The sequence below is a fragment of the Carcharodon carcharias genome, chromosome 7, assembly GCF_017639515.1.
Source record: "Carcharodon carcharias isolate sCarCar2 chromosome 7, sCarCar2.pri, whole genome shotgun sequence".
In the NCBI taxonomy this organism is placed as follows: Eukaryota; Metazoa; Chordata; class Chondrichthyes; order Lamniformes; family Lamnidae; genus Carcharodon; species Carcharodon carcharias.
The window spans coordinates 186,655,334-186,681,378 of NC_054473.1; the positions used below are offsets into that span (position 1 = coordinate 186,655,334).

Below are 26,045 nucleotides of genomic sequence, written 5' to 3' on the forward strand. Positions count from 1 at the left end.
AGCACCAGACATACCTAAAAATGAAGTGTTAACCTGGTGAAGCTATAACACAGGATTACTTGTGTGCCAAACAGCATAAGCAGCAAGTGATAGATAGGGCTAAGCGATCCCACAACCAACGGATCAGATCTAAGCTCTGCAGTCCTGCCACATCCAGTCGTGAATGATGGTGGACAATTAAACAGCTCATTGGAGGGGGAGGTTCCTTAAATATCCCCATCCGCAATGATGGGGGAGCCCAGCACATCAGTGCAAAAGATAAGGCTGGTGCATTTGCTACAATCTTCAGCCAGAAGTGCTGAGTGGATGATCCATTTTGGTCTCCTACGGAGGTCCCCAGCATCACAGATGCTAGTCTTCAGCCAGTTCGATTCACTCCACGTGATATCAAGAAACAGGGTCGTCAACAGTGGCATCAAGCGGCACTTGCTTAGCAATAACCTGCTCACTGATGCCCAGGGCCACTCAGCTCCTGACCTCATTACAACCTTGGTTCAAAAGAGCTGAACTCCCGAGGTGAGGTGAGAGTGACTGCCCTTGACATCAAGGCAGCGTTTGACCGAGTGTGGCATCAAGGAGCCCCAGCAAAACTAGAGTCAATGGGAATCTGGGGGAAAACTCTCCGCTGGTTGGAGTCATACCGAGCACAAAGGAAGATGGATGTAGTTGTTTTGAGGTCAGGCACCTCAGCTCCAGGACATCACTGCAGGAGTTCCTCAGGGTAGTGTCCTCAGCCCAACCATCTTCAGCTGTTCCATCAATGAGCTTCCTTCCATCATAAGGCCAGAAGTGGGGATGTTTGCCGATGATTTCACAATGTTCAGCACCATTCACAACTCTTCAGATACTGAAGCAGTCCATGTCCAAATACAGCAAGACCTGGACAATATCCAGGCTTGGGCTGACAATTGGAAAGTAACATTCATACCACACAAGTGTCAGGCAATGACCATCTCCAATAAGAGAGAATCCTACCATTGCCCCTTGATGTTCAATGGCATTACCATCTCTGAATCCCCTACTCTCAACATTGACCAGAAACTGAACTGGACTAGCCATATAAATACTGTGGCTACAAGAGCAGGTCAGAGGCTAGGAATCGTGTGACGAGTAACTCACCTCCTGACTCCCCAAAGCCTGTCCACCCTCTACAAGGCACAAGTCAGGAGTGTGATGGAATGCTTCCCACTTGCCTGGATGAGTGCAGCTCCCACAACATTCAATGCTTGACACCATCCAGGACAAAACATTCCACATGATTGGCACCCCTTCCACAAACATTCACTTCCCCCAACACCTATGCACAGTAGCAGCAGTGTGTACCATCTACAAGTTGCACTGCAGGACTTCACCAAGGCTCCTTTGACAGCACCTTCCAAACCCACAACCACTTCCATCTAGAAGGACAAGGGCAGCAGATACATGGGAACACCACCACCTGGAAGTTTCCCTCCAAGTCACTCACCATCCTGACTTGGAAATATATCACCGTTCCTTCACTGTCCCTGGGTCAAAATCCTGGAACTCCCTCCCTAACAGCACTGTGGGTGTACCTACACCACATGGACTGCAGCGGTTCAAGAAGGCAGCTCACCACCACCTTCTCAAAGGCAATTAGGGATGGGCAATAAATGCTGGCCTAGGCAGTGAAGCCCATATCCCGTGAATGAGGTTTTAAAAATGTCACTCATTGCCTTCCCACAACCCACTGCTGTTTTTGGTGATTAGTCTTTTATTCCTAAGAACTCCAGGCCAATCCTGGCAACTCCTAGGATGACACCATTTAATAATGACAGGTTTTCCTCCCAAGTTCTCTGAATTAGCATCCCAGTAACCTCTATACTACCATAACCTGGTGTACAATTCTTTGAATCGAGCCTGTCAACATTCACTGTCTAGCTTTGCACGAGCATTAGTCCTTTCTGGAGAATTGGGGATTACAGTAAGAGGCTTGGGAAGGTAGAAGTGCTGACTAATTATTCTCCAAGCCCCTCGGTAAGTCTCAGTGACCCAGTTTGAAAAAAACTGTTAAATGCAGATGTCAGAGGAAGAAGAGAATGGTGATGCAGCCCATTGCCAAATAGCTAACTGGCCTTTGCTGTACAAGCCTCACCTGTCCAATGAAGTATTGGAGAGGTCTTTCCTGCAATGGACTGTACCATGCCGTTCAATTACTGAGACAGGGGCTAAGGTCATTAACAGGAAGGTGGGGAATTGATTTTAAATTGACAACATTGATAGTCCCAAAGGATTAAAGATGTAGTGAACCTTGTTTGCTCAGTTTGAATTTCAAAGTCAACATAGAATCCCTGGGTTTGTTATATTGATCAATGTGACAATGAATGACAGGATCTTATCTGCACAGATTCATATTTCAATTCACTTCAGGGAGCTGCCCAGGATGTTTGTTTGCTACACAACCAGTCCCAATTCAGCCCTAAACTGTGTTGATCGAGAGGTTGGAAGCAAACATCTGTCATGTCTGTACTGGCGCTTTAGATAATTTTCCATTGTTTTAATCCGACTTTATTCATTCTCGCTCCATAGTCCTGTAATATATTGATCCAATCTTACCTCGTGGAATGCAATGGCCTCTGCCTCAACCAGTCCCGGTGGCGAAGCAATCCATACCCCAATAGCTGATGTAAAGAAATTTTTCCTAAACCCTCTCCTCACTGCCTCAGTGACACTTTTAAATTAATGACCCCTTTGCCAATGACTGCCCAACCAGACCAAATGGTCTTTCCATATTCATTCTACCAACTCTTCTTCATTTAAAAAAATCTCAATTTAATCTAGTATTAGTCTTCTAAACTCCTACGGAAATAATGCCACTCAATCCTCATAACAATAGTATTTCCACCCCTGGAATCACCTCACTTTTCGCAGCAAACTCTGCTGTCCATGTGCTAACTTACACCAAGTTCCATTCATCCTTCACCCCTGAGCTCATTGATCCTACTTTGAATCCTGGTTCAGCAACACCTCAGTTTTAAAAGTCTCATCCTTGTTTTCAAATCCCTCCATGGCCTCACCCCCTCCCTATCTCTGTAATCTCCTCCAGCCCTACAACCCTCCGAGATACCTGCACTCCCCCTATTCTGGCCTCCTGCGGACCACAACTTCCACTGCATCATTAGCAGCCGTGTCTTCAGCTTCCTAGACCACCAGCCCTGGAATTCTCTCTCTAAGCCTTTCCACCTTGCTACCTCCCTTTCTTCCTTTAAGGTTATCTTCGAAACCTCTCTCTTTGATCAAGCTTTTAGCTAGCTGCTCTAACAAGGCATTCGTTAATAAATATAAGTTGTTGAATCCAAAGCCTACATGATGAGTATGTTCACAGTGCAATAGATAATCTTCTTTTAGGCGTTAATTTTACTGGGCCCTCAGAAACCATGAAGTTTGAGATCATGGGACTCCAAGTGGATCAAGTTACTGAAATGAGACTTCTGCCAGCTTGGCATTTGTGCATAAATTATTCAGTGTAACTCTACTGTTTCATTAAAGGGAGGGGCACCCAGGCTGACTGATGCCTTCAGCATGGCAGCAAAGAAGGGAAAGGGGGAGCTCATTCATTTTTAAAATTCATTCACGGGGATGTGGGCATCACTGGCTAGGCTGGCATTTATTGCCCGCCCCGAATTGCCCTAGCAGATATGTATTCCCATAATTTAACCCTTTAGGCACTGATATAATTCTAGTGAATCTAAGCTGTACCGGCTCCAAAGTTGTTACATCCGGCCCAGTACAGCTGCCATTCCTGCTCCCAAACCTGAACGGGGAAACAGCTGCATCAGGAGAGCATTCTTCACCTTGTTCCCGTTATGGTCTCACTCCCATTCTGACAGGCCTCTGGAGAAAGTACTTGAATGGGGAGCTTTATTTAAAAAGAGGTGACTGGATATCTAGTGTGCAAGGTTAAGGGTTATAGAGTGATTAACAACACTGCTTGTTTATGTATTTCTCAGTATTTGATTGGACCTGGTGCTTAGATGATCAGTAATTGAGGTGTAGCAGAGTGGATGTGGGGCTGGGTGACAGGACAGGGTGATAAGAAAGGAACCACTGATATAGAATAAACCGATATGGACTCTGGGTGGAATGGCGATGATGTGCTGAATGGCCTTTACTCACTCCTGACGTTCTTGCACTCGGCTGTGACTTGAATCCTCAACTTTCTGGGTATCCTGATTTTTTAATCACTCCTCCAGTGCCTTCAGCTGCTGAGGCCTCCAGTTCTTGAATTCTTTTCACCTTGTCGTTCCCCCCTCCCAGAGGCAGCTCCTTGGCTCATTGTCTGCTGATGTTTCATCCTGAGCTGTTTTCTTGGCAGTTTTTATTTATCAGTGGTGGGTTTGCTGTTGCCTTCCATTCTCCGGAGCTGGACAATGAGGCAGGTCCCAATTATACCTCAGCCGGATCAGGAACTGAACTCATGCGTTGGCATTATTCTGGACCACATGGTAACCATCTAAGCTAACCAGCCCCGTCACATCATGGAGCCATAGAACGATACAGCACAGAAGCGGGCCTTTCAGCCCATCATGTCTGTGCCAGCTCTTGGAAAACGAGTCACCTGTTCTACTATCTTATGTAACTTGGTGACTGTTTTTGCCTGTTAACTCTCCTAAGAAGCATCTTGGGATTTTTTGACTATGTTGAAGGTGCTATATAAATGCAAGTTGTTGTTGTATGATATGGAATGGCTTTCCTCATCTGTCCTATGATCTGGTTCTAACACTGAGATCATTCATTATCCTGCAGTGGTCAGTGGTGGCCCCTTGGAAAATCCCTATAAACTGAAACAGTTCCATTTTCACTGGGGACAGAGAGGTAGGGAAGGATCTGAGCATACTGTCGACGGCAAGTCATATCCTGGCGAGGTAAGCAAGTGTTTCTTCAATCGGATAATGGTTGGGGATGATGGGGTCATTGTGGTTTATCCTCTTCCCTGAGAGTGCTGACTCCTCTTGGGGTTCAGTCTTGAGGTGCATGTTGCTCACCATTACCTCCTCCAAGTCCTTTTCGTATTCATTTATGAGGCGTGGGTATCACTGGCAAAGTGTTGCCCATCCATAATTACATCTTGAAGGTGGTGGAGAGCTGCCTTCTTGAATCGCTGCAGTCCATGTGGTGTAGGTACACCCACTGTGCTGTTAGGAAGGGAGTTCCAGGATCTTGACGCAATGACAGTGAAGGAACAGCGATAAATTTCTAAGTCAGGATGGTGTGTGGCTTGGAGGGGGTATTGCAGTTGGTGGTGTTCCCATCTATCTGCTGTCCTCCTTCTAAATGGTAGAGGTCACAGGTTTGGAAGGTGCTGTTGAAGGAGCTCTGGTGAGTTTCTGAAGTGCATCTTTGTAGATGGTACACGCTACTGATTCTGTGTATTGTGGTGGAGGGAGTGTGTTTAGACGAGGGACCACTCTTCAGTCATTGGCCGGGACTGAGTACTGGCAGATATTGATCCTACACAAACCCCACCCACTGTTTCCCACGACCCCCATCCCCACTGTCCCCTGGCAACCCATGGTCCTGTCCCAATGCTGCCGAACAGTCTGTCCAACTCAGGTCACAGGACATTGATCTGGAATGGGAGTCCGGGTTTGATTTGTATTTTATTTAGGGGATGCTGAGGCAACCGCTAATGCCTCACTTGCTGGCTCAAGCAGACAGGGGATAACAACACCGGGTGGCTCTTTAACTGTGTAACTTTTCCAAACCTATGGGTTTCAGGGCTGCTCCAGGTAACTGAATCATGTACTGAAACATGAGGGTCAATGTGAAAGGACCATTAACATCCATTGAGATTGAGCACAGTATTTGGAGCCCAGGACACCAGTTTCAAATCCTTGTCGATTTTAAGGCCATCAATGGTAAGAGATGCCCTGGGAAATCTGTCGTTCAGCCATGAATTCATAAGTGCAACTTATACATTGTGTGTTTTATGGGCCCAGTTTAAACCAAATATGGCATCTTTGGGTAAACTTGCATATTTTTTTTAGATTCCTTTCAATGTATTCCATGCAAACCATGACAGGAACAAAAATACACCTGGACCCACCCAGCCTGCCCTACACCACTGTGGTACTGCCTTGTGCATTACAATACCCCATCCCACCTGGAACCACACGTGATTTCCTGGGAGAGGCAAGAAAAGGAGAAAAATCTTAGTCCCAATTTGATGGGAAGAAAATTCAAGGAAATTCCTATTTGATATCACTCTTTTAGCCTATCTTAGTAATTAAGTTGCGTTAAACTGGGATTAATCTAATCAGTGCATTTAATGATACCGCAAATCCTGACTAGAGTGGAGACCTGTCAATCACACCTGGAGACCACATGGCTGGAAATGACAGGGATTAATTTCACACCTGTAACCTGCAATATGTGACTATCCTCCTCTCACTGCATTTCGCTGGAGAAATAATCCTGCTTTTATTAGAAGGCTTTGCTGTCGTTTTGGTTGTGAGTTCTATTTGCTGTAGTTCATGGAGACTCTGTTTTCTGTGAAATACCGTTTAAATAGACTCTGTTTGCTGATGGCTGGTGAGGTCCTTGGTCCCTCCAAAAACGGATGATCAGTCCTGCTTTTTCCTTCTGTTACAGCTTCACTTGGTTCATTGGAACTCAACAAAATACAAAACCTTTGGAGAGGCAGCGGTGTCACATGACGGACTGGCTGTGGTCGCTGTTTTCCTGGAGGTAGGTTTTTAATTTAATGGCGAGAAAGTAAATATTTATTGTGATCTGAATTGAATTTCATCACAAGGAAATTAAAAATGATTCTATCCACAATAACCAGCATGGGTCCCCACTGAATCCAGCCAAGGCTGACCAAAAAAAGATCAGATCTGTCACAGCCATTGTTACAAATCTAAACAGAAATAATTTACATTTTTATATAATGCCTGCTGTGACCTCAGATTGTCCCATAGCACTGACAGCCAGTATAGACATTGTAGGAAACACAGCAAGCTCCCACAAACAGCAATAACCAAATCTTCTGTTTTGGTGACTCTGGCTGTTTGGGGATAGTCATAGAGTCATAGAGATCGACAGCACAGAAAAAGGCCCTTCCACCCATAGAGTCTGTGCTGATCAAACAAGTACCTAACCGTTCTAATCCCATTTTCCAGCACTAGGCCCATAGCCTTGTATTCCATGGCATCGCAAGTGCACATCCAAATAATTCTTAAATGTTATGAGGGTTTCTGCCTCTACCACCCTTTCAGGCAGTGAGTTCCAGATCCCCACCATCCTCTGGGTGAAAAAATTCTTCCTCTCATCTCCTCTAAACCTCCTGCCCCTTTCCTTAAATCTATGCCCCCTGGTTATTGATCCCTCCAACAAGGGGGAAAGTTCCTTCTTGTCTACCCTATCTATGCCCCTCATAATTTTAAACACCTCAATCACGTACCCCCCTCAATCTCCTCTGCTCCAGGGAAAATAACCCCAGCCTATCCAATCTCTCCTCATAATTAAAACTCTCCAACCCAGGCAACATCCTGGTAAATCTCCTCTACAATCTCTCTAGTGCAATCACATCCTTCCTATAATGCGGATTCCAGAACTGCATGGAATCTCTAACTGTGGTCTAACCAACTTTTTATACAGTTCCAGCATAACCTCCCTGCTCTGATATTCTATGCCTTGGCTAATAAAGGCAAGTATCCCATTTACCTTCTTAACCACCTTATCTATCTGTCCCGCTACCTTAAGGGACCAGTGAACATGCACACCAAGATCCCTCTGATCTTCGGTACTTCCCAGGCTCCTACCATTCAGCGTGTATTCCCATGCCTTGTTTGTCCTGCCCAAGTGCATCAGCTCACACTTATCCAGATTAAATTCCATTTGCCATTGATCAGCCCATCTGACCAGCCCATCTATATCCTCCTGTAATCTAAGGCTATTTACCACCCTACCAATTTTCATGTCATCTGCAAACTTACTGATCAACCCACCTACATTCAAGTCTAAATCGTTTATATATACCACAAACAGCAAGGAACCCAACACCGATCCCTGTGGAACCCCACTGGACACAGACATCCAGTCACAAAAACACCCCTTGACCACCATCCTCTGCTTCCTGCCACTCAGCCAATTCTGGATCCAATTTGCCAAATTGCCTTGGATCCCATGGGCTCTTACTTTCGTTATCAGTATACCAAGCGGGACCTTATCAAAAGCCTTGCTGAAATCCAAGTAGACTCCATCAAATGCATTGCGCTCACCTTCACACCTGGTTACCTCTTTGAAAAATTCAATCAAATTGGTCAGACATGACCTCCCCTTAACATAACCATGCTGACTGTCCTTGATTAATCTCTGCCTCTCCAAGTGTAGATTAATTCTGTCCCTCAGAATTGCTTCCAATAGTTTCCCTACCACTGAGGTTAGACTGACTGGCCTGTAGTTCTCCGATTTATCCCTTCCTCCCTTCTTGAATAACGGTACCACATTGGCTGTCCTCCAGTCCTCTGGCACCTCTCCTGTAGCCAGAGGTGTATTGAAAATTATTGCCAGCACCCCTGCTATCTCCTCTCTTGCCTCACTCAACAGCCGGGGATACATTTCATCCGGATGTTGGTCGAGGGATAACTATTGGCCAGGATTCTGGGGAGAACTCCCCTGCTCTTTGAAATAATGCCATGGAATCTTTTACATTCACATGAGGGAGTTACAGATGTTAATTGGATCCACACCGGTTGGTGAAGTTAAAACTAAGGCACAGCTGCTTTCTTTGCTGGAAAGAGTTTATTGACTTAGCTCACAGCCAACAACTCCATGGTCTCAGCTATCCCCGTTTATAGGTGTACAAACCCCGTTTATAGGTGTACAAATACTCATTACCTGTTTAACAATGTAATTGCCATTGAATTACATCTCAATAATGTAACTAATAAGACATTGACAAAGGGAGACTTGATTTAACATCTTATCTGAAACTTGGCACCTCCAGTGAAGTACTCTTTCAGTACTGGCACCGGGAGCATCATCCTCGATTTCGTGCTTGGGAGCAATACCTTATTGTTCTACAGTATATCAGTGTTTCTAGGTCACAAGTTTATTTAATCATTCTCTAGTAGCTCAACTAGTAGATTTATATGAAATTAAAAGGATATAGAGATGCTGGAAGATGCAAAAAATGATTTGTGAGCATGATAGCAGAACTGTGATTTATACTGTTGAAAAGAGATAAGCTGCCAAAGTATTTTGGCTTTGCACTCATTAGGACAAATGCAAGAATGCCAACTTTCACAACAATTTATATTATACGAGAAGAGTGCTGAATTGTTGGCAAAACGACTCTGGTAGGCCAAAGTGTTGCCATGGTGAAAGCAACCAGGAACCCACAACCAATGGATCAGATCTAAGCTCTGCAGTCCTGCCACATCCAGTCGCGAATGGTGGTGGACAATTAAACAACTCACTGGAGGAGGAAGTTTCACAAATGTCCCCATCCTCAACGATGGAGGAGCCCAGCATGTCCGTGCAAAAGATAAGGCTGAAGTATCTGCTACAATTTTCAGCTAGAAGTGCCTCATCTGGAGGTCCCTAGCATCACAGATGCCAGTCTTCAGCCAGTTCAATTTACTCCATGTAATATCAAGAAACGGCTGAAGGAACTGGATAGGCGATGGGCCCTGACAATATTCCGGCAATAGTACTGAAGACTTGTGTTCCAGAACTTGCCATGCCCCTAGCCAAGCTGTTCCAGTACAGCTACAACACTGGCATCTACCTGGCTATAATTATTGGGAAAGATTTAACCGTCCTAAAGAAGAATCATACACACTCAAAACGTTAACTCTGTTTCTCTCTCCACAGATGCTGCCAGACCTGTTGGGTTTTCCAGCATTTTCTGTTTTTATTTAACAAGCTGGGGCTAAGAGATGACCTGAAAGAGGTCTTTAAAATTCCGCAGAGGTTTGTTAGGTTGTTAGGGTAGATATAGAGAAGATGCTGACCTTTGTAAAGAAGACCAAAACTAGGGGCCATAAATATAAGAGTCACTAATTAATAAATCCAATAAGGAATTCAGGAGAAACTTCTTTACCCAGAGCGTGGTGAGAATGTGGAACTTGCTTCATAGGGAATGGTTGAAACAAATAGCACAGAGGCATTTAAGGGGCAGTTGGATAAACACCTGAGGGAGAAAGGAATAGAAGGATATGCGTGTGTTGAAGAGGGGGTGGGAGTACATTCACTTTGAGCATAAACCTGCATGGACCAGTTGGGCCGAATGGCCTGATTTTGTGCTGTAAATTACATGTAATTCTATCAGAGATACTCTTAACCAGTCTAACATAGTCATATTTTGAAATTTCTCCTCTCTCTTTAAGACTGGAGATAAACATGTCAACCTGCACAGATTAACAGATGCCTTGTACATGGTTAAATTCAAGGTAAGATTGGGAGTCCATAAAGAACCAGTCCATCTGCCCCAGATAGAGGCAGTACAGCTTTCAGTTTGTTTTGCAATGATTTACTGATGCTCTTTGACCATTTTGTCTATTGCCTGACTCTAATCGCCATGAAAAGGTGCTGGGGACTCTCTTGGTAGCAATTAATTTCACAGCAGCGGGTTGTTAGACCACTTCATTGAGTCAGCCACGTAAAATGAAACCTAGCGGATGAACTGACCAACTCATCACAGGTTTACTCCCCCGAAAGGACATTCGTGAACTAGTTGGGTTTTGACAAGAGGCTTAACAGATTTAATGCATGTTTATCATATGCATCAAATAACGGGTTGTTTTAGAGCTCCAGCTGTAACACATTTGTGTTGAATCCATACCTTTGGGATAGTTTAGTTTCCCAACAACAACAACAACTTGCATTTACATAGCGTCCTTAATGCAGTAAAATGCCCCAATGTGCTGTACAAGGATGTATTCATACAAAACAGAAACAAAAATACCTGGAAAAACTCAGCAGGTCTGGCAGCATCTGCGGAGAGGAGCACGGTTAACGTCTCAAATCTGTACGACTCTTCAACAGAACTAAGGAAAAATAGAAAAGAGGTGAAATATAAGCTGGTTTAAGGGGTGGGGGTGGGACAAGTAGAGCTGGATAGAGGGCCAGTGATAAGTGGAGATAACCAAAAGATGCCACAGACAAAAGGGCAAAGAGGTGTTGAAGGTGGTGATATTATCTAAAGGAATGTGCTAATTAAGGGTAGAAAGCAGGACGAGCGAGGTACAGATAGCCCTAGTGGGGGTGGGGTGAAGGGAAGGGATCGAAATAGGCTAAAAGGTAGAGATAAAACAATGGATGGAAATACACTTAAAAATAATGGAAATAGGTGGGAAAAGAAAAATCTATATAAATTATTGGAAAAAACAAAAAGGAGGGAGAAGAAACGGAAAGGGGGTGAGGATGGAGGAGAGAGTTCATGATCTAAAATTGTTGAACTCAATATTCAGTCCGGAAGACTATAAAGTGCCTAGTCGGAAGATGACAGTTTGCGTTGAGGTGATGGAGGAGTGGACCAGGGTGTCCCGGAGGGAACGATGCCTGTGGAATGCTGATAAGGGGGGTGAAGGGAAGATATGTTTGGTGGTGGCATCATGCTGGAGTTGGCAGAAATGGTGGAGGATGATCCTTTGAATGCGGAGGCTGGTGGGGTGATAAGTGAGGACAAGGGGGACCCTATCATTTTTCTGGGAGGGAGAAGAAAGTGTGAGGGCGGATGCGTGGGAGATGGGCCGGACACAGTTGAGGGCCCTGTCAACGACTGTGGGTGGAAAACCTCGGTTAAGGAAGAAGGAGGACATGTCAGAGGAACTGTTTTGGAAAGTGGCATCATCAGAACAGATGCAACGGAGGCAAAGGAACTGAGAGAATGGGATGGAATCCTTACAGGAAGCGGGTGTGAGGAGCTGTAGTCGAGGTAGCTGTGGGAATCGGTGGGTTTGTAATGGATATTGGTGGACAGTCTATCACCAGAAATTGAGACAGAGAGGTCAAGGAAGGGAAGGGAAGTATCAGAGATGGACCATGTGAAAATGATGGAGGGGTGGAAATTGGAAGCAAAATTAATAAATTTTTCCAGGTCCAGACGAGAGCATGAAGCAGCACCGAAGTAATCATTGATGTACCAGAGAAAGAGTTGTGGGAGGGGGCTGGAGTAGGACTGGAACAAGGAATGTTCCACGTACCCCATAAAGAGACAGGCATAGCTGGGACCCATGTGGGTGCCCATAGCCACACCTTTTATTTGGAGGAAGTGAGAGGAGTTTAAGGAGAAATTGTTCAGTGTGAGAACAAGTTCAGCCAGATGGAGGAGAGTAGTGGTGGATGGGGATTGTTTGGGCCTCTGTTCGAGGAGGAAGCTAAGGGCCCTCAGACCATCCCGGTGGGGGATGGAGGTGTAGAGAGATTGGACGTCCATGGTGAAGAGGAGGCGGTTGGGGCCAGGGAACTGGAAATTGTTGATATGATATAGGGTGTCAGAGGAATCACGGATATAGGTGGGAAGGGACTGGACAAGGGGAGAGAGAATGGAGTCAAGATCGGAAGAAACGAGTTCCGTGGGGCAGGAACAGGCTGACACGATCGGTCTACCGGGACAGTTTTGTTTGTGGATCTTCGGTAGGAGGTAGAAGCGGGCCGTCCGAAGTTGGGAGACTATCAGGTTGGAAGCTGTGGGAGGGAGATCCCCAGAGGAGATGAGGTCAGTAACAGTCCTGGAAACAATGGCTTGATGTTCAGTGGTGGGGTCATGGTCCAGGGGGAGGTAGGAGTAAGTGTCTGCGAGTTGACGCTCAGCCTCCACGAGGTAGAGGTCAATGCGCCAGACAACAACAGAGTTTTTGTATTCATACAAAAATTGGTAAAGATCCAAGGCAGGAGAGATCGGTACAAGTGACTAAAGCTTTAGCAACTTTGGTAAGTTTTAAGGAACATTGAGAAAGGGCAGCCATTGAGAACCACCCGCAGTCCTTGCTGCCACCCACTGTCCCCGCAAAACCCTCCCCACAACCTCTCTTCCTGCCTAGGGACCTCTGCCTAGGTCCCTCCTCAATCTGAGAGCTCCATAGATGTAGTACCGGCAGCAGCTAGCACCTCCTCAGTGGCACTGGTGAGTGCTGAAGAGCTGCCAGCCTCTGATTGGCTGCGGCAACTCTTGGCAGGCAGGACCTCCACTCTGGGGTCCTGGACCCTGGGGGAAGGCTCGCTGATGGCCTGTTAACTGATTGATTAACACTTAACCCAAAGGAGGTATCCCCCACCTCTTCCTTCCTGCCTTTACCCTTTAAGCTTTACCGGTTAATTGGCAACTTAAGGGCATCAATAGGCCTAAGGGTGGGCAGGCTGCCTGATGCCTTACCCATCCCACCATGGGGAACAGGTCAGGTGTGGGCAGGAAGGCAGTGGGTTAGCCCAACTGTTTTATTTTGCGTGATCTCACCACCCCCACACCTTCAAATACACCAGTGGAGTATTTGGGGAAGCAAACCTGTGATGAGTTGGTCAGTTCATCCATTAGGTTTCATGTTACGTGAACCCAGAGGAGGAGAGTGCAGGGTGCAATCAGCAGAATGATACTTGGACTCCAAGTATCCCTAGAACTTTTGGGACTAAGATTAGGAAACACTTCTATAAACAGATTGGTACAAATTTCAAACTCTCTTCCAAATTGATTATAGATTATAGTTGATTATAGACCAACTGTTAATTCTAAATCTGCAATTGATAGGTTTTTGTTCTCTCAAGGTGTTAAGAGATATGGGACAAAGTCGGGGGGGGAGGTGGGGGTGGATATACTGAGTTAGATCACTGGTCAGCAGTGATCTCATTGAATGATGGAACAGGTTCAAAGGCTGAATGACCACCTCCAGTTCCCATATTCTTGTGACAGGTTTGTGAAAATGATGGTTTCAGTAAAATTGACCATGGTAATTGTTGTAAAGCCCTCAACAGGTTTATAAATGCTCTTTAGGGAAAGAAACCTGTGATGCTAACCTAGTCTGGGCTTAGATGTGGCTCCAATCCCACACTAACATGATTAACTACCCTCTGAAGTGGCTGAGCGAGACAGCTGTAACAAACTATTAACACAGGTTCAAGAAGAAGGATTCACTCTCTCCTTCTCAAGGCAACTATGGAACGGCTAATAAATGGCAGAAATGTAGAATCCTGCAGCACTGAAGGAGCCTTTGGCTCAGCAATGCTCTCAGTTGCCTTGCCAGTGACACCCACATTCTGCAAATAAATGTTTGAAAAAAAAAGACTGTGATCATTATTGCAGGTGAAATAGACAAGAAAGTTCTACAAGTATTGAGATAAAATGACCAGTTAATCTGTTTAAGTAAGAAACCCTTGCTGCTATTCAAAGTGTCATATTGATCACAAGTACAGCACCTCCTCCTAGCTACACTGTGTTGAAATGTTGTTCTGAATTATAGTTTTCAAATCCATGACTTCTAATTCATTAGTAAGAGGACTTGAGCAAGAGCTGAACTAAAAAGGAGCATGATAGAAGCTGACAATTGTTTTTCAAATTTTGATGCAAGTACAGCAAACCATTAGGAAGGCAAATGTTAGGTAAGCCTTTACTGCAAGGTGTTTGGAGTACTAGTATAAGGAACTCTTGCTACCATTATATAGGGCTTTGATGAGACCACACCTGGAGTACAGTGCACAGCTTGTTAATAGGATCCAATCCAACTGGTGAAGCCAAAACCAAGACAGAGCTTTTCTTTATTGAGAGAGTTTATTCACTTGTTCAATCTCATAGTTCTTCTCCCACACAACCCAGTGTCCCAGGTTTATATGCTATTTTCTCTTAACCAAACAAAAAACCATTAACAGGGGTGTCAGACCCTTAAAAAGGTACTGTAACAAAAAGACTTCCAGAGGAAACTTGGTTAATTAAATGAATTATCCCCTATTTATATGTGCTCAAAGACAATTAATACACATCAACTATTTCTCTTAACCTTAACAATGTAATTGCAGTGACATTAACACAGCTTTGGTCTCCCATTCCTATTACAGGGGGTACAACAAAGTTTCACCAAACTGATTCTGGGATGAGAGGCTTGCCCTATGAGGAGAGTGAGCAACTTGGGTCTATATTGTCTGAAATTTAGAAGAAGGCGGGGTGATGTCATTGAAACATACAAGGTTCTGGAGGCGTTTCATGGGGTAGACGCTGAGAGATTGTTTCCCCTGGCTGGGGAATCTAGAACATGGGGGCACAGTGTCGGGCTAAGGAATTGACCATTTAGGATTGAAATGAGGAGAAATTTCTTCACTCAGAGAATTATGAATCTTTGGAATCTTCAACCCCAGAGAGTTGTGGATGTTCATTCGATGAGTGCATTTATGACTAGGATTGGTAGATTTTTGGACATTAGGAAATCAGGGGACATGGGGATAGGGCGGGAAAGTGGAATTGAGGTAGAAGAGCAGCCATGGTTTTACTGAATGATTGATTGAGCAGACTCGGGATAAACAGCCGCCTCCTGCTCCTATTTCTTATGTACAGTTATTGTTAATCTGATAAATACTGAGCTGAGTTAACGAGGCTGGACCTCTCTCCTACCTGAGCTGGCCATTTTTGATGTGGAAACTGTATTAATCTCTTGTCAGGAAACAAAGGCCCAGTTTAAGGACTTTGACCCACAATGTCTCCTGCCAAAATGCAGGGATTACTGGACGTACCCAGGCTCTCTGACCACCCCTCCACTCTATGAGAGCGTGACGTGGATTGTCTTCAGGGAGCCCATCAGAGTGTCTGAGAAGCAGGTGAGTGACTTCATGTAACTAGGGGTTGCCAACTCTCCAGAATTGTCCTGGAGACTCCGGGTAGGAAAGGTTCCAAATGTAGGCACCCAGCTTGACCTTACCACCAGCTCTCTCCAGCCCTACGCTCTCTCTGACTTGTCATTGTCCAACACCCAGTACCAGTTGAGTAGAAATTCCTCAAAATAAATATTGGGAAGCCTGAAACCATTATCATAGGTCCCTTGTTACAGATAGGGGAGAGATGGTAGGATGGTTCCTGCTCTTTCTACCTCTCAATTGCCTGCAACAAGATGTGTTTTCAAGAAGTAGTATTTTAAGCCCTTGAGTGCTGTGACTTTTAAGAGCAGGCATAAGCCCTAATTTCTCATAAGTTTAAATTAAAACAAAGAATAAACATTTATTTTTCTCAATACCCAAAATAGTAAACACAACAACACCCTCATTCATTCAAGACACACACAAGGGAAAAGGTAATTCCAAAAAAAAAGATACCATGCACCAAAAAGAGAATCTGAGAAATAACTATTACCTTAATCCCTCAAGATGGTCGTTGGAAGTGTTGCAAACCGGGGAATTCTCTTTTGGCTCAGTGAAGAGAAATGGAGGTTTCTGGTGATGAATTCAAAATAGTTTACTCCAAGCAATAGCAGGTTTCTGGCTTTTTCAGTCAAAATTGTGCTTGCAATTAAAAATATAATAAGAACATAAGGTCTAGGAGCAGGAGCAGGCCATTCGGCCCCTCAAGCCTGCCCTGCCATTCAACAAGACCATGGCTGATCTGCCCCAGGCTTTAACTCCTCTTTCGTGCCAGCTCCTCATAGCCCTCAACTTCCCAATATTTCAAAAATTTATCTACTTCCTCTTCCCTATTTTTAAACTCCAACCCCCTAGCAATACAGGCCAAAATTCAATTTGCCTTCTTAATTACTTGCTGCACCTGCATGCTAACTTTTTGTGTTTCATGCACAAGAACACCCAGGTCCCTCTATGCTGCACTTTTTTTGGAATGTCACTTCATTTAAATAATAGTCTGTCTTTTGATTCTTCCTACCAAAGTGCATGACCTCACACTTTCCTAATCAAATTCCATCTGCCAAGTTTTCACCCACTCACTCAACTATTCTATATCCCCTTGCAGTTTCCTAAAGCCCACATCACAACATGCCCTCGCACCTATTTTTGGATAAATTACACTCTGCCCCCTCCTCCAAGTTATTAATATAGATAGTAAATAATTGAGGCCCTAGGACTGATCCACTAGTTACGTCTTTCCAACCTGAAAAAGACCCATTAATCTCCACTCAGTCTTCTGTGTTAACCAATCCTCAGTGCATGCTAATACATTACCCCCAATACCATGAGCTCCTATCTTGTGCAATAACTTTTATGTGGCACCTTATCGAGTGCCTTCTGTAAATCCAAATACACTGCATCTACCCATTCCCCTTTATCAATTCTGCTTGTTATATTCTCAAAGAACTCTAGCAAATTTGTCAAGCATTATTTCCCTTTCGCAAAACCATGTTGACTCTGTTTGATTGCATCAAGCTTTTATAATTTACCTGCTTTTTCTTCCTTAATAATAGACTCTAGCATTTTCCCACTGTTCTGCCAATCTGACCAGCCCATCTATATCATTCTATTGCCTAAGGCTTTCCTCCTTGCTGTTTACCACTCCACCAATTTTCGTGTTATCTCTGAACTTACTGATCATACCTGCTACTTTCATATCTAGGTCATTAACGTACACTACAAACAGCAAGGGACCCAGCACCAAACCCTGTGGTGCACCATTGGACACAGACTTCCAGTCACAAAAACAACCTTTGACTATCACCCTTTACCTCCTGCCACTAAGCCAATTCTGGATCAAATTTACCAAATTGCCCTGGATCCCATGGGTTCTTACCTTCTTGACCAGTTTCCCATGTGGTACTTGTCAAAAGCCTTACTGAAGTCCATGTAGACCACATAAACTGCACTACCCTCATCCACACACCTAGTCATCTCAAAATTTAGTCAAATTTTTTAGACATGATCTCCCCCGACAAAGGCATGCCGACTATCCTTGATTAATCCTTACCTCTCCAAGTGGAGATTAATTCTGTCACTCAGAATTCATTCCAAAAATTCCCCTGCCACTACCAGTTAGACTCACTGGCCTATAGTCCCCTGGTTTATCCCTACCACCCTTCTTGAATAATGGTACCACATTCACTGTCCTCCAGTCAGTCCTCTGGCACCTCTCCTGTGGCCAGAGAGCATTTGAAAATTACTGTCAGGGCCCCTGCTATCTCCTTCCTTACCTCCCACAGCAGCCTGGGATACATCTCATCTGGGCCTGGGAGTTAATTCACTTTTAAGCCCTCTAAAACCTCTAATACCTCCTTCCTCTCAATGCTAATTTGTTCAATTATGTCACAGTCCCCCTCCCTGACTTCTGCTTCATCCTTCTGTATAGTGAATACAGATGCAAAATAATTATTTAAATCTCACCTACGTCTTCCGGCTCCTCACACAGATTGCCACGTTGGTCCCTAATGGGCCCTACTCTTTCCCTGGTTATCCTCTTGCCCCTAATGTACTTTTCAAATGCCTTTGGATTTTCCTTTATTTTACCCACCAGTATTTTGTTCATGCCCCCTCTTCGCTCTCCTAATTTCTTTTTAAGTTCCCCCTGCACTTTCTATACTCCTAGGGCTTCCACTGTTTTGAGCCCTCAGTATCTACCATAAGCTTCCCTATTTTTCCTTATCCAATCCTGTACATTCCTCGACATCCAGTCCACTTTGGCCAGATCCTGTCTTATCATATTAAAATCGCCCTTCCCCAATTCAGAACCTTTAATTATGGCCCATCTTTGTCCTTTTCCATAACTACTTTAAATCTTAGCATTATGGTCACTATCACTGAAATGTTCCCCCACTGACACTTCTACCACTTGTCTGGCTTTTTTCCCTAAACCTAGGTCCAGTACCACCCCTTCTCTTGTAGAGCTTTCTAAGTGCTGGCTCAGAAAGCTCTCCTGGATGCACTTTAAGAATTCTGCCCCTTCTAAGCCTTTCGCACTTTGCCTATCCCAGTTAATATTGGGGAAGTTGAAATCCCCTACTGTTATTACCCTATTATTTTAACTTCTCTGACATTTGCCAACATATCTGCCCTTCTATCTCTCCCTGACTGTTTGGGGGTCTGGAGTACACACCCAGCGATGTTATTGCCCCTTTTCTGGTTTAAGTTCTATCCATATGGCCTCATTTGAGGAATCTTCTAAGATATCATCCCTCCTTACTGCAGTAATTGACTGCTTGACCAATATTGCGACACAGCCTCCTCTTTTACAAGCGCCCGCCCACACCCCCCCCCCCCCCCCCCCCCCCCCCCCCACCCCCACCCCCCCCGGCCATCTCGCCTGAAAATTCTATACCCAGTCAGCTGGGTATACCCAGGAGCTGCCAGTCCTGCCCCTTCCTCAACCATGTCTCCGTGATTACAATGATATCATATCCCCAATTGTTAATCAATGCCCTCGACTCATATGTCTTACTCACAAAACTCCTTGCATTAAAATAAATGGCATCTTGCCTTGCTTTGCTCTCTTGTGCCTTAACTTGGCTACATGCACTCTGCCTTCCAGACTGAATGGTTTTTTGTTCTATACTTGTCTGTATCTCACCCCCTACTATACCTCCACTCAATATCCCATCCCCCTGCCAAACTCCCAACAACAGCACTAGCAACACCCCTTCAGTTCAGTTCCAGTTCAGGTGCAACCCGTCAGACTTGTCCAGGTCCCACCTTCCCCAGAAACGGACCCAGTGATCCAGGAATCTAAAGCCCTCCCTCCTGCACCAACTCTTCAGCCATGCATTAATCTGCTCTATCTGCCTGTTCCTATGCTCACTAGCGCGTGGCACTGGAAGTAATCCAGAGATTACAACCTTTGAGTTCCTGCTTTTCAATCTGCTACCTAGCTCCCTAAATTTTTATTTCAGGGCCTCATCCCTCTTTCTACCTATGTCATTGGTACCAATGTGAGCCACGATCTCTGACTGTTCACCCTCCTCCTTCAGGATGCTCTGCAGCTGTTCAGTGACATCCTTGACCCTGGCCCCAGGGGGGCAACACACCATCCTGGAGTCACGTCTGCGGCTGGAGAAACGCCTGTCCGTACCCCTCGCTGTTGAGTCTTCTACCGCTATTTCTCTTCCTCTCTTTCTCCTCCCCCCTTGTGCAGATGGGCTCTGGCTGCTCTCCCCAGAGGAACCATCACTCTCACCGTTTTCCAACACATAAATATTGTTCTTGAGTGAGATGCGCTCTGGGGCTTTCCTGACTACCTAGCTGCCTCCCTTCTTCTGACTGGTGGTCATCCATTCCCTCTCTGACTGCACTTCCTTAAGCTGCGGAGTGACCACGTCTAAAAATGTGCTATCCACGTAACCCTCAGCCTTGCGGATGCGCCGCTGTGTCTCCAGCTGACACTCAAGCTCTCAAACCCAGCGCTTAAGGGGTCAAACTGGTGGCACTTCCTGCAGATGTGGTCATCCAGGCTGCCAGGAGCATCCAAGACTTCCCACATACTGCAGGCCGTACAACACACGGGACTGAGCTCACCTGCCATACCTTTAGTTAAAATACCCTTAACCTAAATTTAAGTCAAGTAGAAAATTATTTAAGCTTCTTTCATTCTAAAAAAAAAGCTAGAACTCTGACCTTTCCTTAATGTAGCTCTAAAGTGGAGAAAAACAACTTACCCACTGCCTACCAATCAGCTCTCCGCTTTGCACTGATGTCACTTTCGTCAGCCATTTTGAATTGTGGCGGGGTTCCTGCTGGGGTTAGCTGCTGGGGTTCCTGCTGGGGTTCCTGCTGGGATTAGCTGCTGGGGTTAGCTGCTGGGGTTCCTGCTGGGGTTCCTGCTGGGGTTCCTGCTGGGGTTAGCTGCTGGGGTTCCTGCTGGGGTTCCTGCTGGGGTTCCTGCTGGGGTTAGCTGCTGGGGTTAGCTGCTGGGGTCCGCTGCTGGGGTTCCTGCTGGGGTTCCTGCTGGTGTTAGCTGCTGGTGTTAGCTGCTGGGATTAGCTGCTGGGGTCCGCTGCTGGGGTTCCTGCTGGGATTAGCTGCTGGGGTTAGCTGCTGGGGTTCCTGCTGGGGTTAGCTGCTGGGGTTCCTGCTGGGGTTAGCTGCTGGGGTTAGCTTCTGGGGTTCTTGCTGGGGTTAGCTGCTGGGGTTCCTGCTGGGGTTAGCTGCTGGGGTTCCTGCTGGGGTTCCTGCTGGGGTTAGCTGCTGGGGTTCCTGCTGGGGTTAGCTGCTGGGGTTCCTGCTGGGGTTAGCTGCTGGGGTCCGCTGCTGGGGTTCTTGCTGGGGTTCTTGCTGGGGTTAGCTGCTGGGGTTCCTGCTGGGGTTAGCTGCTGGGGTTCCTGCTGGGGTTAGCTGCTGGGGTTAGCTGCTGGGATTAGCTGCTGGGATTAGCTGCTGGGGTTAGCTGCTGGGGTCCGCTGCTGGGGTCAGCTGCTGGGGTTCCTGCTGGGGTTAGCTGCTGGGGTTCCTGCTGGGGTTAGCTGCTGGGGTTTCTGCTGGGGTTAGCTGCTGGGGTTTCTGCTGGGGTTCCTGCTGGGGTTCCTGCTGGGGTTAGCTGCTGGAGTTCCTGCTGGGATTAGCTGCTGGGATTAGCTGCTGGGGTTAGCTGCTGGGGTCCCTGCTGGTGTTAGCTGCTGGGGTTAGCTGCTGGGGTTCCTGCTGGGGTTAGCTGCTGGGGTTCCTGCTGGGGTTAGCTGCTGGGGTTCCTGCTGGGGTTAGCTGCTGGGGTTAGCTACTACTCCGACTGGCTCAATCCAGGCCTTGACCCTTAGGCTTTTACTGAGAAGCTCCGCTGGCGCTGTTCACCCCCAGGTTCACTCCACTCCACTCTCTGTAGAACACTGACACACTGAATTAAGGCACTGAGTGCAGACACTGAGCTGGAAACGTTGCTGCCGACTAAAGCTCAAAGAGTTAAACTCTTTTATGTAGCGGTGATACAGCGGCAGGTATTGCTTCAGTGTGTGGGAGATGATCTGTTTCCTTTTCACCTTGCTCTAGGCTGCAGACCAGAACAGCTGTTGTTAGAAAGCCCAGCCCATTGCGTCTGCCCTTGTTCTGTGCCATTCTGTGACTCACAGCTTTTAAGCCTCCTATACGCATGCAGTCTGGCACCATTCTTTCACGCTGCTCTGATTTGTCTTTTCATTTCTCCTCCCTCCTTGTTAATCTGCGGGTGGTCTGATTGCCATTCTATTGTTTTTGTCATTCTCTCAGCACAAAATAGAATTTACGCATAGGAATAGGCCTTGGCCCGATTGGTTTATTGCTTGTGTTCGTACACCCACTCTAATTACCTCCTCCCACCCTGCTCCCCCCACCACGTATCTCTCAGAATCATAGGATGGTTAGAGCACAGAAGGAAGCTATTCAGCCCATCATCTCAGTGCTGGGTCTCCAAAGGAGCAAATCACTTAGTGTCATTCCCCCACCTACTCCCTGTAACCCTGCACATTCTTCCTTTTCAAATTATAATCCAATTCCTTCCTGAATGTCTCAATTGACCCTGCCTCCACTACACACTCGGGCAGCGCGTTCCTGATCCTAACCACTCACTGCGTGAAGATGTTTATCCTCATGTCGCCGTTGCTTCTTTTGCCAATTACTTTAAATCTGTCCTTTCATTCTCAATCTCTGTCCTCCCTTCTTTCCCATGAAAATATCAAACTCCCTGTTGTATCCATCAGCTTCCTCATTACAACAGTGACTGTGCTTCAGATAATACTTCATTGGCTGTAATATGCTTTGGGATGTTTTGGGATAGTGAAAGGTGCTCTCGAAATGGGAATCTTTCCGTGTCGGTGGGCTTAATTTTCCAGGCCCTGTGGGAGAGTGCGGGGGGGTTGGGGGGGGCGGGGTTGGTAGAGGGGCAGATAAGTAAGTGGGGGGGGGATGGGGTGGTGAGACAGGGCAGCTCCCAGCACATTCCAGCCTCCGGGTATCTGCCTAGTGGTAGCCTGAGGAGCAAGTCAGCAGCCATCGCCAGTAAGGCGGGCGGCCAATTATGAAAGAATTAGAGGACATTTTCTGACAGAATCTTACTCTCATTGGAACAGTGCCCCTGCCCCACATACCGCACCCCCCCCCGCCCACAACCCCCACAACCCCCTAGCCTCCCCTTCCCCCCACAAAACTTCAACCCCATTGTGTGCAGGGCCCACCAGCTCTTATAAGAGGCAGCCTCCTGATGGCTGGCCAGGAGTCCATCAGCGTGTCCTTTCAAACCTCCCTCTCGGAGGCGTGGGGATCCGAGGGTCACAGCCACGGGCACAGGCTCCCCCTCCACAATGACGTCTTGGTGGCTGTGGCCACACTTGATTTCAGCAATTTTACAATTCTTCAAAGTGTCTCTCCGTCCTGAGGTCTCCCACCTGCATCAGCAGCGCCTACCTCTCCTGGTGGGGCTGCTGCCCTCCCACAGCCTCGGGCCCTGCGATTGGCACTGCCCTTTGTGCAGCCTGCCCGCCATCCCTAATTGGACCACGGGGTCCCTGAAGGTGCATTTCAGGACCAGCAAGTGATCCCAACACTGGGGATCCAAAGCCCACTGGAGAAATCAGGGCCCCTGGGTTTTGGGAAAGCCCTGTCCGGGAGCTGTTTGGATTGGGGGCGAGGCTGGTGCTGGTCGTGTCTGGGGAGGGGAGAGAGGACCCTGTCTGGGGGCAGGGAGGGGGTGTTCCTGTCTGGGAGCCCCATCTAGGAGGGATGGTGGAGAGGGTGGGGGGGGGGGCGGGCCCTAACTGACCTTTGTCCTGGATTCACCCACAACTGGAAACAGTTTCTCTCCATTGTTTTAAAGGGGCTCACACTTATGTTATATTTTCAAAGAAAATATTCTGAATTAATGCTCGATCACAAAATAAGCCATTCTGAAAGCCCATTGGTCATAATCCCCAAAGAATAAACATCCTAAGGACAGTTTGTTAATGTGGGCTATAACTGGTGTTTCCAGACCTCTGCTGGGTGTTTATTCTAATTGCTTCTTTGAATCTCGTGGCAAGTTTAAAGAATTCCCAACCACTGGCTCATAGGAACATAGGAAATGGGAGCAGGAGTAGACCATTCAGCCCCTCGAGCCTGCTCCACCGTTCAATTAGATCATGGTTGATCTTCGGCCTTGATGCTATTTTCTGCACTATCCACATATTCCTTGATGTCTTTACTATGTCGAAATCTATAGTTTTCTGTCATGAACATACTCCAGCACTGAGCTTCCAGCCCTCTGGGGTAGAGAATTCCAAAGATTTACCACCCTCTGAGTAAAGAAATTCTTCCTCAGTGGGTGATAAGTCTCTCACTACTATCACAGAGGAACATAGGAACATAGGACTTAGGAGCAGGAGTAGGCCATTCAGCCCTTTGACCCTGCTCCGCCATTCAATAAGATCATGGCTGATCTGGTTGTGCTCTCAGCTTTACCTTCCTGTCTACCCCAGCCCTATAATCCTTCACTCCCTTGTCAATCAAAAATCTGCCTAACTCATCCTTGAATAAATTAAATAACCCAGTCTCCACTACATACCTAACCACCCTCTGAGAGAAAAAATTTCTCCTCATTTCCGCCTTAAAAGAGAGACCTCTTATTATTAAACTGTGGTTTTAGCCTCTCCCATAAGTGGAAACATCCTCCCGATCTCCACCCTATCAAGTCCCCTCAGGATCTTGTGTTTCAATAAAGTCCCTTCCATTCTTCCAAACTCCAATGGGCATAGGCCCAACCTGTTTAATCTTTCTTCATAAAATAATCCCCTCAACCAAGGAATAACTGAATGAAACTTCTCCGAACTGCTTCCAATACAATTATATCTTTTTTTCAAATAAAGAGAACAAAACGATACACATTGCTCCAGATGGGGTCATACCAAGACCCTGTGCAGCTGTAGTAAAACTTCCCTACTTTTATATTCCATTCCCCTTGCAATAAACACCAACTTTCCATTTGCCTGTCTAATCACTTGCTGTACCTGCATACTAACTTTTTATGAATCATGTACCGGGACACCCAGATCCGTCTGTACCACCAAGTTTTGCAATCTCTCCATTGAAATAATACACTGCTTTTCTATTCTTCCTGCCAAAGTGGACAAGTTCACATTTTCCCACATTATACTTCGTCTTCCAATCTTTTGCCCATTCACTTAACCTGTCTATATCCCTTTGCAGACTTTCTACTTCCACTTGACAAGTTACTTTCCTACCTGTCTTGGTGTCATCAGCAAATTTAGTTATCATACATTCAGCCCCTTCATTGATGTAGATGGTAAACAGTTGAGGCTCCAACACTAATCTCTGGCATTCTACTAGTTTCAGCTTGTCAACCTGATAATAACTCATTTATTCCCTGCTCTCTGCTTCCTGTTAGCTAACCAACCCTTTATCCATGCTAACATGTTACTCCTTGCATCATGTATTCTTATCTTGTGTAGTACCCTTTGACGTGGTACCCTATCAAATGCCTACTGGAAATCCAAGTACACCACAACTAAAAGTTCCCCTTCATCCACCTCACTTGCTACTTCCTCAAAAAAAACTTCAAATAAATTGATTAAACACGATTTCCCTTTCACAAAGTCATGCTGACTCTGCCTGATACCATTATGATTTTCTAAGTATCCTGCTATAACCTCCTTAATAATGGATTCTAGAAATTTCCCCATGACAGATGTTAGGCTAACTGACCTGTCGTTTCCTGCTTTCTGTCTCCCTCCCTTCTTGAATAAAGGTGTTACGTTAGCTATTTTCTAATCTACAGGGATGTTGGAAGATTATACCTAATGCATCTACCATCTCTACAGCCACTTCTTTTATGACCCTATGATGCAACCCATCAGGTCCTGGGGACTTGTCAGCCTTTTGGTCGAATAGTTTTCCCACTGCCTTTTCACTAGTGATTGTGATTATTTAAGTTCCTCCCTCCTGTCCATCTCTTGATTTTCAAGTACCTTTGAGAAGTTCTCTAAGTCTTCTACAGTGAAGATAGGCACAAAATACCTGGTCAATGCCTCTGCCATTTACTTGTTTTCCATTATTAATTCTCCACACTCTCTCCAAAGGACCAACACGAACTTTAGTTCCTCTTTTCCTATTTTAATACTTAATTTACTTACTAGCTTGCTCTTATACTCTATCTTTCCTCTTTATTGGATTTTTAGTCATTCTTTGCTGGTTCTTAAAATCTGAGCAATCTTCTGACCTACCAC

At 45.9% G+C, this 26,045-nt stretch overlaps 1 protein-coding gene across 4 annotated transcripts in view; it reads left to right on the plus strand.

Moving 5' to 3' along the window:
* The window catches only part of ca7 (carbonic anhydrase VII), a 42,053-nt gene that overhangs the window by 10,769 nt on the left and 5,239 nt on the right, over positions 1–26,045 (plus strand). For 3 of the 4 annotated variants that reach the window (XM_041191803.1, XM_041191806.1, XM_041191805.1), the window contains 4 exons: positions 4,765–4,883; positions 6,610–6,705; positions 10,353–10,415; positions 15,610–15,765. In XM_041191803.1, coding sequence (XP_041047737.1) covers positions 4,765–4,883; positions 6,610–6,705; positions 10,353–10,415; positions 15,610–15,765 — 434 coding nt within the window. The remainder of the gene's footprint in view (positions 1–4,764; positions 4,884–6,609; positions 6,706–10,352; positions 10,416–15,609; positions 15,766–26,045) is intronic. The other variant, XM_041191804.1, reaches the window with a different exon arrangement.